The sequence below is a fragment of the Tyto alba genome, unplaced genomic scaffold, assembly GCF_018691265.1.
Source record: "Tyto alba isolate M040663 unplaced genomic scaffold, T.alba_DEE_v4.0 Super-Scaffold_22, whole genome shotgun sequence".
NCBI lineage: Eukaryota > Metazoa > Chordata > Aves > Strigiformes > Tytonidae > Tyto > Tyto alba.
Genome location: NW_024881296.1, coordinates 25,946,429 through 25,962,667, shown reverse-complemented (window position 1 = coordinate 25,962,667; position 16,239 = coordinate 25,946,429). Strand labels below are relative to the sequence as shown.

The 16,239-nt window shown below is 45.2% G+C and overlaps 1 protein-coding gene across 4 annotated transcripts in view; it reads right to left on the bottom strand.

Annotated features, from left to right (window-relative positions):
* Window positions 1-4,136: 4,136 nt before the first annotated feature.
* The window catches only part of HIVEP2 (HIVEP zinc finger 2), a 141,499-nt gene continuing 129,396 nt past the window's right edge, over window positions 4,137-16,239 (bottom strand). For all 4 annotated transcript variants that reach the window (XM_042796249.1, XM_032983171.2, XM_032983172.2 and 1 more), the window contains 3 exons: window positions 14,897-14,998; window positions 13,455-14,365; window positions 4,137-6,644 (listed from right to left, as the gene is read on the bottom strand). In XM_042796249.1, the coding sequence (XP_042652183.1) occupies window positions 5,826-6,644; window positions 13,455-14,365; window positions 14,897-14,998 (1,832 nt within the window). In that variant the 3' untranslated portion in view covers window positions 4,137-5,825. The remainder of the gene's footprint in view (window positions 6,645-13,454; window positions 14,366-14,896; window positions 14,999-16,239) is intronic.

Here is a 16,239-nt window from a genome sequence, read left to right as displayed (position 1 = left end):
CAGCAGAGGTGCACCGGCACCACTGGAGCTAGCTTGATGCGGGTTGGGCAAGGAGCTTGCCTATAGGAGATGATTTTACAACATACAGCAATGCACAGCACAATAGGAGGCCATCCCTGTTTCTTAAAGCTGTAGGGAGAAGGACACCAAGGCACCACGTGCAGCCTGTTGCCAGCACGGAGAGCCAGCCGTTTCATCCTTTAAGGGGCTTCCAGCGGTTCATGGTCCTTGCAGGGGTCTGCTCCCAGGGATGAGTTTAATCCAGCTCTGCCATCAGTGGTTCAGCTCAAGATTATCTTGCATAAAAAGACAGAGACATTTCTCTTTTGCTTACCTTCAATCACATGCCTAATAAAGCCCTCCCCATATGAACTGTATGTACAGGGCACCTCTATACTCACAAATTAAAGAAACTCTTAAACACAGTTTGCCTCACCAAGTAAAATCATTTGGAAAAGACTTACGTACACACAACAAATCATAGCTCATGCAGGCATCATGTAGGGGCAAAAGCCAAGTGCTTCACAGTGAAAGCTGTTTCCCACATTCATGGTGCCATCAGTGGTACCGAATCCAATTAAAAGCAGGCATATTAAAGATAGCGCAAACACACGTGACAGATGTAGCATATGGAAAGCCCCCAAGAATAATTGCAAAACAAGTCAAACTATCCAGCACTTTCATCTTAAATTGAGCCTACAGTAAGCATATGTTCAGGGTCTGTGTTTAGTATATGTAATCTGTGTATGAGAAAAGGGCACAGGGACATCGTCACAGTAATAAACTCAATTAGTACATAGACTGTTGATTTTTTTCATGCGGTCAATTTAACTGAAAAAAAAAACATACCAAACCCAAAATTGTGGCTAAACTAAAATGTATGATGTGTCGTGCAGCTTTTGCATTGAATATCCTGGATTTACTTTAAAGACATTCTTTAGAGAATATTGATCAGGATTTTCAGGGGTAACTAAATGACTTAAAAGGATAACTCCCATTGACTTGTTCCACTGTGCAATGGAATAACTCAATAACGCTTGTTCTCCCTGAGCTATTTAGGGCAAAACCAAATAAAAGATTCAGGCATTGCAACACCTAACTTCTGGGTATTGATCCTCACCCTGAAGCCCCAAACTTTTAAGTCTGTCACCTGACCCCCCTCCACTGAATATGAGAAAGTCAGCCACCCCAGAAAAGAGCTGGATGCTAAGTAGGAAGTATGTTTGAAACCAGGCTCTCTGAGCTGTCTAGAAGGCTGCAGGCAAGGAGCTGCTTGAGCTCAGTCCTTGCCTTTCAAAGTCTCTGTCACACTACTCTACTCACTGGCCTTCCTGATGGCTCTCTCCCTACTGAGCAGGGCACATCCAACCAGCTTTTCTTCTTGGGAATAATAGACTACAGTCTCAATGATCTAATGAATCTCATATTTTTTGCTTCGCAGTAGCAGAACTTCAGCATGAAAGAAAAGACTCTTCTACTCCTCATGGGGTACTTAGGGCACTCTCCTAGGAGACTGGAGATGTTGATCTAGCTAGTTTGAGCACAGATTTTAGGGTATTTTTAGACATCCAGGAAGGGGGTTCAAGTCATTAGGCTAATCTGTAAGAGGTGACAGCACTTGCCAGAAGTATAATTCAATAGGGAGGCACATGTCATCATGTATCAGATATTTTCAAAGACCCACTCAGTAGGGCAGGGCCCTTGGAGGATCTAGTCTGAGAAACGCGTAGTTTCTGGTATCCAGGACAGTTTGGGAGGGGAAGAGGCACGAAGCAGTTCTGAGGAGAGAAGTTCAGCTCATGCCCAAAACCAAGAAACAGCTGCGGTGGTTTGAGCCTGGTGGGCAACTAAACGCCCCACAGTCCCTCACCCACGCTCCCTCCACTTGGGAACGGGGAGGGAATAGGAGGGGCAAAAGGAGACTCACAGGTTGAGATAAAAACAGTTTAGTAACAGAATAATACGGCGATAGCACTATCAACAGGTAGCGTACCATACAGCTGCTCACCACCCGCCTGTTCCGGGCCGGCGATCCCCAACACAAATGCACCACAGCAACAGTCTCACAAGTGAGGGCCCCTCCCAGCCCTCTCCTGCCTTTATATAGTGAGCGCAATGTCACATGACAGGGGATATCGACCAATCGGGGCCCAGCCCTCCAGCTGTGCTCCCCCCGCCCCCGCACACAGGTGAGGGCACTGGGCCCTGGGGAGCCCCTGGGGTCTCAGGGTGCTGCAGCTCCTCCCGCTGCCAGACCAACGGGAGCTCTAGGCCAGCCCCAACCAGGACAACAGCCTCAAACAAGAAGGCATCTTTTAAATCTAAGTTCTGCCAGGGTTAAACAGGATCTGACTGCAGCATTTTTGGATCAAAATTTTTGTACTTAGGTTGCTTGACTCCATTTGGGTCTGTTATAGCTAATGATGTCCTTTATTGGTGCTAATTCTTCTCCACTGCTGGCAATATGTCCTGCAGCAGGGAAGTCCACATAAAGGTATTTAACATGCGATGGAGTTACTACCCTGAGTCAGAATCTAAAGCTTCATAAGCGGATTGTGCAGGCAGTTATATGAGACCAATATGCTCTCTGTTTTGCTGACGCAAATAAATCCTGAAGTGACTCTGGTGACAGTATTCCGCAAGAAGGGAATAAAGAGAGCTTGCCAGAGCATCTGTATTTCCCTTGTGCTTTACAGCAGAGACATATGGATCTTCATAGAAAATTATAACCTCCTTGAACAATATAATAGGTAATTATATTCCTGACTTAGAAATTCTATAGCACGCTGCATATAAAAATCCTCATTCGGCTCTGCAGTGTTCTAGAGGGCCCTGTTAAATCTCTTCATCCCTTTTAAAAACACAGAACTTTTACACCAGAGACCTCAGAGTTCCTCTTCTTGGTCCCATCAGGTCTATGTGCATGTACCACAGCAAGCATTTAGGAGGAACCCCCTCCCCATCAACCTCAGAGGGGCTGTCAGCACACACAGGCCCCCACACCACCGGCTCGGAGCGGGTGGCACCGGGGGGAGCAGGCAGAGCGCTCACGAAGTTCTCTGCTCCCTCCACCTCCCCTCCCCATCCTGGTTGGTGCACCCGCTATGTCGGTTCCAAAAATTGCTCATGCCTGGGAAAATTTTGTGGGACGTGTTTGTCTTCCTCCTCCACACCACTTCCAAAGCATGGAAAGTGGTCGGCATCGATACCTAGGCCTTGTATGAGGATATGGTTTTTTCAAAGCACAGGATAAACATTAACTCATTTAAAAAATACAATTAAGATTATAAGTACCTGAAACCTCTTTAGGGTTGCTCCATTGGAACCCAAAAATATCACATGTGATTTCAGTGATACTTGCTCACTGATTAATAAAAAAAAAGAAATGCCCCAAGGCTGAAAATCTGGATGGTAAATTGCAGCTGCAAATTAATTAAAATAATCAAACAAGCCAGCAGTAACTCCCACAGTAAGGGGGTTGCTTATAAAGGCAGTGCTAATAGAGCATTTACCATGGGGGGTTGCCTTTTAATAAAATATCTGTGATTACCTGATTAGCTGATCATTGTGCAGAGCATTTGTTCTCAACACAGCCATGCAGCCAAGGAGGAGGAGAGAGAGGTTTTTATCAGATAAGGCTTGTTTATTTAAAATGTATAATTGACTTCTGCTTGTTTTTTATGGAAGCATGATCCAACAAGCTGCTCGCCTCCAACTACATATACTGTTTCTCTTCTCTCCAGTCTGAGATGAGCCAGTTTTCTGGCACGCGCTTATCTTGGCAAGGTTACCATAATGTTCTGCAATAAAGGTAGGAGCACTGCAATGGCTGTGAGAAACTAACCTTTAATGGTTAGATGCGGTCACCGTCCGTTATGGCATGACGCTCGTCACATGCCGTCATGCTAGAATTACGACACTGTATCCAGCTGTGGTTCTGCCCTCACATGGTATTATTGGAGAAATAAACTGCTTTAGTTTGATAATATCTGAGGAAGCCAAAAGATGATCCACATTTTTCACTGCCCTTCACATTCTTAAGGGGAAAGTAGTTCTTGGGAATACAAGGTTCTGGAGCTATCCTGGGATGCCAGTCAACTTGGAAAATTAAAGAACACATGAAAACTAGACACCTCAAGCATGTAACTGTATATTTATTTCTTTTTAAAGAACACTCCTTAAATGTATTGTAAGTCAATATACAAACTTGCTTTCACATATTTATAATCCACTAAATAGCACAAAGTATAATCCAGGTCGTTGGTTTCTTTCATCTGTGTGTGTGCGTGCGTGTGTTTGAGCATGTGTGTGTGTGCCCGCGCGCATGCTGCTGGTGGTAGTGGTAACCCACCACACGTGTTCAAACACAAGCCCGGGCTCCTCCTGACTTTCTTCTGGAGCAAACCTCACCCAGATGGAGCCCCTGCTCTGGAAGACTGCGCCCTTCGTGCCCGTGAATCCCGCTCCTTGAAGAGGCCGGGGTGGCGGTGCTCGCTGCCTCGCCGGCAGGACCACGCTCCTCCGCCCGCGGGACGGGACGGGACGGGACGGGACGGGACTGGAGCCGCCCCTGAAGCTGACCCGGGCACCGCAGCAGGGAGCGACCGGCCGTGCTGTGCAAGGGCACGGAAACACCTTTTCCTCCCGCTCCACGCCCCGCTCTGACACGCCGGGGCAACCTCTGCCCGACACCTGCGCCCCAGGGTCAGCCCTGGCGAGCAGGGGACCGACGGGGCTCGGCGGGGCCGGCTGCTCGCCCAGCCCCGGGCGGCCGTAGGGGCCTCGCCCCGCCGCCGCCCGGCTCTGCCCCCGGCGCCCCGGCCCCGCGCCCGGGCGGCCCCGCACACGCCTCGCCGGTCCCCGTGCGCCGCACAGGCGGCCCCGGGGACGCGCCCGCACGGTTCCGTGGGGCGGAATGCTTTCCTCTAGCTTTTTAAAGGAGTATATAGATCAACGTGTTCACGTAAGACCAAATACTTTTAATATATTTATAACTGTTTTATAAAGCTTTGAAAAAACTCACAATAGCACATTGTTTTACTTTAATGCTTTACGGTACTATCAGTTTAAAATCACAATCAGCACTTAAGTTATAGTCAATCCGGCAAACAAGAGACAAAAAAAAATTACAAGAGTTAAGAACTGACTGATACATCCTTTATCTTTTTTTTTTTTTTTTTTTAACTAATGCATAAGTGCAGAATAAGATAAGATACTCTAGTTTAAATATCTTGTTTTACAATATACATTTTGTTCTAATTACGCAACAGTAAATCCCATGCTTCACATAGAAAAGCAATCCACAACATTAAGAAAAAAATTTACAATTTATGAAACAAAGTAAATAAATATTAGTATTACAGAATCAGAGCTGTACATAAAAGCTGTTCAGTTTTAATCATATAAAAATATGTTTTAGTGCAACCTCACATATATTGATGCTGTTTTGCTTTACATCATTTAGATCCAAGTGTCCAAAAAAGGAAAGAAATTACATTTATTACAAAGCAGATACACAAATTCTAAAATATGTACAAATTACTGCTAAAAAAATGCTTATAAGAATATAAGCAAAGTAAAGAAAAGGCACAAACATCTGTACAATTTAAAAGTACCAGACCCAATAAGAATTTCAAATTTAGTTTTGGTCAGGCTCATGTTGACTTGTTATTTTTATCTAATTCTTTTGATATAACAAAAGTATATATAATAGCAAACTACTGTAACTTAGAACAGGCATGCTGTAAAGTTGAATACTTCTATCTCTAGAAAAAAAAAAAAAAAGTGGGGTAAATGTATGGGTGAAAGTCTCCATGCATCTCAGATCAATGTGGCTTGCTCTTCTCAGATGACGGATCTTTTCTTTCCTGTGTGCTTGATGGGGGGTCGCTCCTGCTGTGAAAGCCCAACTGCCGGACGTCCACAAAGCTCTTGCTGTAAAAGGTGGGATGGCCTAACGCAGTCTGTGATGTACCAAAACTGTCCTGTTCACCACCGTGCAAGTCAGGATGGGTGGCTGAGGCACAGGTCTGGCCCGGCTCAGATCCACTAAAGTGTTTAATGCTAAAATGTGCACTTTCTAAGGGTTTCTGGTGAGGCTCAGAAGGCCTCTGCAGCTGCTCCGCCCCGTGCAGAACGGCTTCTTCTGTGGCGATTCGCAGAGAGGCTATGGCTTTTGTACAAGTCTGTATGTTCTCCTCCTGCTCCCTCTCGGTAGCTACGACACTGTCCTCCGACGTGCTCTGTGTCAGCAACAGCAACGGAGAGGAGGGCGCGCTGGGGGGAGCGGTGGGGTGCAAGCTGTGCGGAGAGGTACGTTTCTCGTGGTGCTTAGAAATACTATACGTTTCTTTCGTAAGGATTTCCGCAGTTCCTCTTTGCTGCTCCTCAGAGCCCTCCTTCTGCAGGGCCAGAGTGGACGGAGAATGTAAACCTGAAAGGGCCGCCGGTACTGAATGGACCATCTGGATCCCCCCGATAGGCATCATGGGGATGGGTGCTCGGATCTGTTGCTGGGAGTGTAGTGGAAGATGACTGAAGACATAGTCGCTCGGACCTTCGGGGAACGGGCTAGACCCACGGTGCTCCATACCTCCTTTTTCTCCATACACATTGAAGTAAGGCCCCTGAGACAACCCCCTTCTCTGTAACCAGAAAAAAACAAAACAAAACAAAACAAAACAAAAGAAATGTCAGTGCTGCTACTAGCAAAATTCTTGTCTGGCTGCCAAACCACCTATCTGCTTTCCTGTCTAACACAACCTCCCATTCACGAAGCACCTTTCATCCAGATGGATCCCAAAACATTTGGAAAACTCCACTAATTACTTATCCAAACAACAGAGGAGGTTTTGCTTAGCTCAGCCCTACAGGGCTCATGCCTCTGAGGTGAAAGGCAGCAGCTATTTAAGAGTCTTCAGCAACACAATGCAGCAATTTAGGTCAGGAAGCAAAGAGTTTTATATTCAACTGAAACTGTGGAGAGAATTTGGGGTAGATAGAGTTTCATTCCCCAGGAGAAATTTTACCCTCTCTTTTGGCAAACGGTGCAAACTGTGATGGTATTGGCAGTCCACACTGGGTGTCAAGACTTTGTTGCAGAGAAATACACATCCGAGCACTCCCTGCTCGCCACCACTGCTCGGCAGTATGGGAAAAATCTGACTGCATATATGTATTTCTGCCTGTTGAAAGATCCTGCTCTGGATGCCCCAGAGAAGGCACTTGCTCCCTGTGAGCTTTACCCAATCCTTGATGCACGGGGACGGGTATTTCCATGGAAGCTCAAGTGCCTCTGTGCAATGGAGACCCAAATTTTTATAGTCATTAAGACAATGGAGCACCACTCTGGCCTATCTGTAGTGTAAACAACAAATAATAACAAAAACACAGTCAGTGGCTGTGAGTGCAAGTGATGATTCTGTCACAGGGAGACTCACCCACTCGTAATGGGATTGAGAAGAATGAGGGATTTTGTAACAGCTAATAAAAACCAATCTCGCAATATTGACATTTTCAGTGCCTTTCCATTAGCTCCTGCCTTGGAAGAATGAATAGTTCCATCTCCACTCAGTATTAAATATGCCCTGGGCTTTTGGGTTTCTCTTTTTTTCATTCTTAACTTTTAAAATTTGTTTTCCATCTGATGATTAAGTACCATTTACTGCTGACCAGAGAAATAATGATGACAGAAGAGCAGGATGACATTTTCATAATTGTGTGTGGGATTTGGCCACACAACTCTTGGGGACTCCCATAGGAAATTAAATGAATGGAAATGCTCATCTCTGCTCTGCAAATTGACTAAACACCTATCAATTGCCCCAGAGCTGTACTGCTACCACAGTCTTGGTGTGGCAGCCCAAGGACTGCGCTGCTAAATGCCAATGCACTAAAGTGGCAGAACTTCACTGCTGGGAAATCCTAGCTCTCAAGGCATTAAGCAACCTCTTGATCCCATCCTGGGGAACTGGTTTAGGGGGGCAATTAAAGATTCAGTTTCTGTGCTACCCAGGGGCTCCATCTCACTGCGCTCAGATGCTTTGTCCCATTCAATATAAATCAACATCGAGACAAGAAGGGTGACCCATAATCATCAGACTCAAACTTAAGAGACATTATTCAGAGACTAATCTATGCTGGGAATTTTCCTATTCAGAAAGCAAGACACTTGAGTCTCATAAAAGAGAAACTGTCATAAGAAAGCACAGTGACAGCACGTTACACTGCTGAATGGGGAAAAAATTACAGAATAAACTGCAGTTGCCAAGCCACAAGACATAGTTCACCTACCCTGTCAGTCCTTCCTATCGCTAACCTCACCTCTGTACAGCTGCTTTCCCCCTTTTTTATTCCATCTTTGATTTGTCAACCCATTTCTCAGTTACACTGTCCTCTTGGCTGTTTCCTAAACCATGACATTGATCACTATTGAATCTGATGTGAACCTGGGCTAAGGGAAACAGAGTAAAAGCAACCAAAAAAAAGGAGTAAAACTCATCGAAGAACAAACCTAGTCACACACAGATCTCCAATTGAGAAAGACACTGGCTTCCTGTTGTACCTGCCACAGTTTCGAAAGGGAATAGAGCAAAAGTCTGTCCTTGTCGGACAGAGGTGGCTAACATGATAGAAACTGCTACATGCTTCAGAATCAGCAGTACCATCCAACGTATGTCTCGCATGCCTAATTTTTACATAGACAGTGACAGTGTGTGCATGTCCACTGGATGCCTTCCAAGCCTGGCTGAGCACATACGGGATTATCCTTCTCTAGCTCTGGCAGGTCAGTTTGGAAATGGCCAACATAAATGGTTACAGGCATTAATAGCTGTTCACACTTCTTAGCCTGCTTCTATTTCCTTTACCAATACCTAGCATTTCCATACCTACAAGCAGACACACATATACATATTTACAAGGAAAGACTGAATATTAGAGGGGCTGTCTTCTTTTAACAAATGTCTTGAAAATCCGATGATTTTATTCTGTTGACAGGGTGAGTATTGGATCCCATCACTGAGCACAGTGCAGAAAGTCACAGTATCTTTTTGCAATGCTGTCAGAATGGGTTGCTGCCAGCAGAGTGAGATGAGCTCCTCTCTTTGTCAGGTGATGGGAATCCAGTTTGTTTCCTGTTAATTCTCATGTGTTGCAGTTTAGCGTATTTCCCTCCAACTCCAGGTGACATATTATTTCCCAAGCCACAGTATTCTGTAGGAGCTTTTCACTAAACTCTCTGACCTGGTCATAAAGCTACAATGTCACACCACACCCCTGGGGAAAGCCATATCCAGCTTTACAGGTACCCCAGAATGCCTCAGGAATGAGGTAGGGTTTACCCTGAATCTTATATATCACCCAGAACAGGCTGTGGGGGATTAAGAGGATGTCTGTGAAGGGTGCTGCGTTTTGAAATGCGATCATCCTCCAATGCAAAAAGTTGGCAGGTGGAAAACAATCTCTTTGATTACCATATCATAATGTACTTAAGGCTTTTTAAAGTTAAAAACCAGAAGATGTTGAACTCAGCTGTGAAATTCAGCAACAGAGCATATTACCAGTGTGCTTTCGAAAAGACATGATGCTTAATATAAGTGACTATAAATCTGTGTGGACTTCAGTTTCAGGATCATCTCAATTTGCAGTCCTACTGAGAATGCACCATAGCAGCCCACACCCACCAGTGGACCTATTTACAGTTTACCTGGATTTCAGAAGTTTCATGCTGGCTCTCTGTACCATAATGCATTTCACTCAAGATGATAAATTATTGAGTGATTGGGAAGGGATTTAATATCCATATGTCTGAGGTGATGAAAGGATCTTAAGTCCTATCGACTTTCAAGTGGATATAGAAGTGCCTAACTCCCTTCAGCCATTCTGAATATATAGAGACAGGCTTCAGACTTCAAAATGAATGAGAGGTGCCACAAAACAGCAACAAAAGCAAAACCTACTAGCTCCTAAAAGCTAAAACAGTTGCTAGGGACAAGTTTGTAGCAATCACAGCGAGACATCTTCACAGTCTCATGGTGTCTAGACCTGGGACTGGAAGAAGAAGAAGCAAAAGCTCTAGTCCACACTAGGAAGTGGAGGGGTGCACTAGGAGTAGGGACAAGCAGGAACAGAGTGAAGCAGTTGGTGCCAGATCCTGTGTTCACAGTATCAGTGTAGTGGGGTTGCCGGGGAAGGTTGCTTTGGACTAACCCTGTGTGGTCTCTTCTCACTCACTTGAATGCCCACGCAGTTTGAGTGCACCTGCTGCACTCTTGGAGCACGTTTTTTCAGTTTAATTTCATCTGAAAACAATCCAGGTCACTTACTCCAAGACTGGTCTGCAATGTGAGTCAAAGCACAATAAATGTGACAGCAGAGACATATGCCTGATCCAAACTAAAATGCTAACAGAGATGGACTCAGGATGAACAGAAGCAGCCTTACCACCTCTCCTCTTTCTCTCGGGACTGGCATAAAATGACTGGGGAGAAGAGTGAGAACCTTTCAATAGTGGCACCACCCTCCTCAGAAAGGAAAGAAACCTCTGGCATTGACAGAAGAGAAGATCTTGAATGTATTTAGAGAGAAATGGGGATCTGCCTTTGAATTTAAAGAGGCAAATTTAACTTGCCAAAGTCAAACGTGCACCAGCATCAACCAGAGCCTTAGGCTACTTTGGAGAGTATCCTGTTGCAAGAGTGTATCCTGTTATTAACAGCCAAAGTAAAAAAGTATATTTTTCTGTATTTTTGTACAATCTACAAAAATAGCTACTTTCCCCACACTCTTTTCCACTTCCTAAAGAAATAATTTCAATTGCTTTCTATGTGGTGCTTTCAATGCCAGAGCACTTTACAAGCTCTTTGCACAAGACCACCAAAGCGCATGAACATTCAAGGGGAAGCAACATGAAGGGGAACTAGACCAGCACTGGCCAAAGAGACTAGAGCAGATACATCCATTTCAACAGAGAAGAAAGAAAACTGTCCTCTTCTGGGAACTGCAGGCACCAGAAGCACAAAACCACTCTGAATCCAATGCAGCTGTGGAAGAGGAAGCAGGGTTGTAAACTGGCATGCGCATCACTGATGCAGTTGCTAATCCTGTTCTGATTTGCTGGATTTCACTTCTCTGAAAGTGAACCCTTTATTCGTTTTTCTTCTCTGAGAGCTTTCATTAATAGCAAGTTCAGGTGTTATTTGCCTTCCCGCACACTGAGTATAATAACTTGTGTTTCACCTAAACTCAACTACTGTTTGGCTATGTCAAACTTATGGCAGTATTTATTGTATGTTTTCCAGAAAGGCATCAAGAGATGAGGAATCCATCTTTCCTTCCCTGCAGCTGTTTGTTGAGATGGGCAATCATCCCCACTTGTCATTTCCTCATTTAAATTTGGCTGGGCTCCCCTTCCAGTGATACCTGTATTCAAGTTCCAGTGACTGTACTGAGGTCTGGGCTTCTCTCTCAAAACACTCAACATGCCACCGAGGTAGGATGCTTTCTGTAGGACAAATGATCTTTTATATTGGGTTTTTCACTGCCACCTGCCTAATCCTACCTCAAAAATAAGGTAAGTGTTAAAAGCCCATCTGGCATGGTGGACTTTCCAAAAGAAGGAGCTAAGAGTGCTAAAAGAGCCCTTACAATGTGCTAAATGCCTTGCTGGAAGGTATGCAGAACACACAAGGCAAACATTACAGCAAGAACTGTCAGGTGTCCAAGGGTGACTGATACATGCCCTTTTGCCAGCATCATCACACATCCAAAATCTCTACTACAGGATGCCAGTGGAAGTTTCTCATGTGGAACATTAGGGACTGGGGCTCCCTGCACAATGTCAGCTGTAGCGTCTCATATAATCCCTTCCATTTGATATTAAGACATCATGACTGTCAAACTGGTGGCTCTTCATCCTCATGTTGTGCTTCCTTACTTTGTCGGTAGAACTGCCGGTGGTATTTGTATCCTCTCAGCTACACAGTGATCGCCCCCATGAGTGCAGCAGGGTGTCAGCATGCCCTTCCTCAAGCGCCGCTTAGTCAGCCACCCCTCTCCACTGCTCTCTCCAACAACTTACCAGGCCATGGAGCCAGGGCTAAGATGTGGGAGAAATACCCGTGTTGCTTTCTCCTACACAGATGGCTGCTCACATTGCAGGTTTCCCTTATCCCCCTGAAGAGCTTTTCTGGATCTGCCAGGGTGGCAACATCTTGGCTCTGTTTGGTCCATCTCTGCTCCAGCCACCTTTGCCCAGCTGCATCTCTTTCTCCATTCTCAGGCACAGGTAACACATCAGCCTGGCTCCACAGAGAAATTCACCCCCGAACTCTGGAAATGCTGATTTTATGAGCCCAGGGTTCAATTTTTCTCCTCTATAAAGAAGCACCACAAGGACTACACAAAGTGCTGAGAAGACCAGCAATGGGGCAGCGGGGAGGAGAGCCCTGCTGGGAGGAGGGCAGGGAGGCAGGAGCCTCGCGGCAGAGTGAGCCTGTTGCAGATCGCCCGGGTTGAACCCACACGTAGGGGCTGATAAGGCAGGCAGTGAGAGGGCAGCACCAGCATCAAACATGGAGAGGGAAGCATACTCAATAAATAAATGCATACATACTGAGGCCGTTCCTTAATGCTAAAGACCGAATCTATTTGCGGAGAGAGTGCTTTGTGAATGCTAGGGCCAGTCAAAAGTGCCAAGTCGGCAGCTTCTGAGAGCTGTTTTTCTGAAAGGGAACAGCACAGACAGCAGCTGTGCAAGTTTTGCATATTTCCATTTCCACCCAGACAGTTGTGTCACTGCCGAAACAGCCAGTTGTGATGGCGCTTTCTGCAGGGCAGGCAGCTGCCTGCTCCTGTGACACGGTAATATCCTTTAAACTCCAGGCACAGATCGTGGTTTCGATGGGCACCCTGCTATTCCAAAAGGTTCCATTTATTTTAGTGTTTTTATTCCATTAAACAATACTGCAGTGATGGGCACCTCACTGCAGTATCAGGGCCTTAAGCTCTGATCTGGGCTTGATCCCATCTGGCAGTCTGGGAGGTAAAAGGTTTTACGGTGCAGAAACAAGCCCCACACACCATCTAAGCTTCCTGTGCTGTTTTAAAATAATATGATATAATATTATATATATGTATAATCAATATAATAAAGATGCAGGCAGTTAATGTAAGCCAGACTAATTTCATTTAAGTTAATGGAGTTGCTCAGGCTTGTACCAAGTGAAGATTTGACCCTTAGGTTAACTCTCTTGCATCTAACTGAATTAACATCTCAACTTGGTTCCTGTCTATTCCAACTTTCTTGCAATTGTTCCAGGACTTCCACCAAGGCTCAAAGCTTATGCTTTCTTCTTCTACAAAGCTGCAACGTTTTTTAAAATACTATGCACAAATTAAGTAAGGAAGAACAACGTTTTTGACAACAAGAATGAAAAGTATTCTTTCATACTTACTGAATGCCCCACTGGAATAGATTCAGACTGTAAATATTGACCCATGGACAATGCTGGATTATGGTATAAGCCCCTCCGGGGAGACGCTGCTCTAACGGAGGCCATATATCTCCTCTCTCGCCTAGGAGACAAATCTCTTCGAACAGACGCATCTTTCCCTGGTGACATTGGTCTCCTTGGTGATAGGTGGCGTCTCGGTGACACATCCCGTCTGGGTGATAGCTCTCTCCTCAGCACAGCCTCCTTTCGTGGGGAAAGGTGCCTCATGGGTGAAATATCTCTTCGGGGTGACAGATGCCTTCTGGGTGACAAATCCCCTTTTGGCATTAAATACCTCTTTGGTGAGTTATCTCTATAGGGTGAAGAATCGTAGCCGGGTGACGACTGTCGACTGGAAGGTGAGAGGTCCCTCGGAGATGAACTGGGGTCTAACGAAAGCACGTAATCCTCATCCATGCAGCTAGGTATGTCCAACCTGTCTTTATCGGGCTCTGAATCAGTACTCTTACTCTGGAAGAACCTCTGATATTCTGTCATCTGTGAGTCCTCACAGGAGTCGCTTGGTGTTATAAGCTGAGTAACCTGAATGCTAGGTAAGGTGACCAAGTAACTGATGAGGGAGGAGTGTCCCACAGAAAGGGAGCCCTCGGGGGAAGCCCCCTGCGACGCCCCAGCTGAGTTCACCGACAGGGAGGAGAACCGAGGGGGCTGTGGGCTGGTGCTTCTTGATCTGGTTTTTGGTGTCGAGTCTCCCTGAGTATCATCAAAATCATCCTCATCTTCATCGTCATCATCATTGTCATCGCCATCCTCGCCATCTGACTCCTCCGCGTCAGAAAACTGGTGCTCTGCTGACAGGCCTGCCAGGCTGCTACTCTTCTCTGACTCCTGCTGCATGTCCTCCATGTTTTCTGAAACAGCCACGGCAAGTCAAGATGGTGAGCGCACACCCCACCTCTTACACCTTCCGCCACATTCACTCCCCACCCAGCACACCCACTGCCATCACTGCACGCTCTTCATCTGGGACGACCACCTTCATAGTCTCAAACCATCACTTTTCATAATAATACCTTCATAATCTATACTTGAAAGGAAGTATAAAAAGAAAATTCACCCTATCTCACCTTACAACTTCGCTAAATGTCGCCATCTCTCACATCTAAATTGAAAAGACTGGGAACTTTGTATGAGACAGATTACAACAGGTCATACTTTTATTTCTAGATCCTTCTCATGTATCTTAATAAAAAAATGTAACTCAGACAAATGGATTGGATTTATTTTTTATACTTCCTGTTTATTAAAAAGATGCCTCTTAATTAAAGAATGCCCCAAATACTTTTAATATATTTTCCCATGCCAGCCACTGTGCTGAAGTGCAATGAGTCATTTGCATACTCCAGAGGCCATTCCAGCTAAATTCAATCATTCTGACATACCTGCTTCTTCAGTTTCAGCATCATCTACGGATGTCATTGATACTCCAAGCTCCAGGCATTTTTTCATGTGTGCTTTAGACTTCATATGTTTTGTCAGATTTCCTATGGATCAGAGATTAATCTAATTAACAGACAACAGCAAAGATCACTCTTCAAGTCAGGTTTTGGTGTATCTTAACTCTGTTATCCTGCAGATGGGGGTTTTGAGTTTAAAGAACTCCACAACAGAGTGGGCTGACTCATTCAGCCCATTGCCCTCAGAGTCTGTTTTAATGAGAGTGGGTTTTCACATCTTCAAAAATAAAATAAATTTTCAAATAAACTTAAACTTAGGGCCTCAGATGTACATAGGCATCTCTCCAATTTTCCACATGACATTTAGGTAACCCAGCAAGCTAAAAAAATCACTTTTGGATGTTGTCTGTCCCTGGGCTAAGTGTCCATGATACATACAGATGGCCTGGACATCAAAGTAAGTCCAATGCACACCAGTCATTCAGGGCTCAGACTCCTACATTCACAGTGGCACTTCCCAGCTAAGGGCTCTCCCATTTACTTCACATGGAGGTTCCAAACTTTGTGTATTCAAAGCATTTTGAAGAAGTACCCCACAAAAAAGAAATTTATGGGAGACTTCTCTGTGCAAGTTTACTGTCTAGCTGCAATCTCTGAACTGAGAGGAGCTGTACTTACAGTGTTCACCTGGGATGTGGGAAATCCAGGCTCAGCTCCCTGCTTTGGAGTACAGATCTGAACCAGACACAGCAGGGATTTGAAATCAGACTTCTCATTCCCCTGAGGGAGCAATCTAACACAAGACTACTGACTTTCTGGAGTGCCTGTCTTGGTCTGTTTTTTCACAGATAAGAAAACTGGGTTGAGACTGGCCCCAAGAGACGTTTCATGGCAAAGAATCTTGAGCACAAAGCACAATCTAGAGAAGCAAGAATATCGCTCTAATCCATTTCAGTCACATTTGCAACACCCAAAGAGGGAAGGATGGCACAAGCAAACCCAACCCAATACCAAGACATGCTGCTTCTTAGGTCAAGTGAATGTACCTATGCTGCTTTTAGGACCGCAACCAGCGTCTCCAGATGGTGCATGTGGTACACGCAACCTGGGGGCAAGAATGCTGCACCACTGTTGGATAGTGGAGGTGTGATAAGATCACAAGCCAGGCTCTTCTCTGACTTTCAGTCCCAGCTAGTTCAAATAATTCACTTCTCAACAAGAGTTTCTTACTGTGCCTGTGCACTGCATGAAAAATCCACCTTGGCCACTGATGCCTCTAGGTGGCTAAAAGCTCAGGGTGTGCACTAAAAACCTAAGTACCTCTGAAG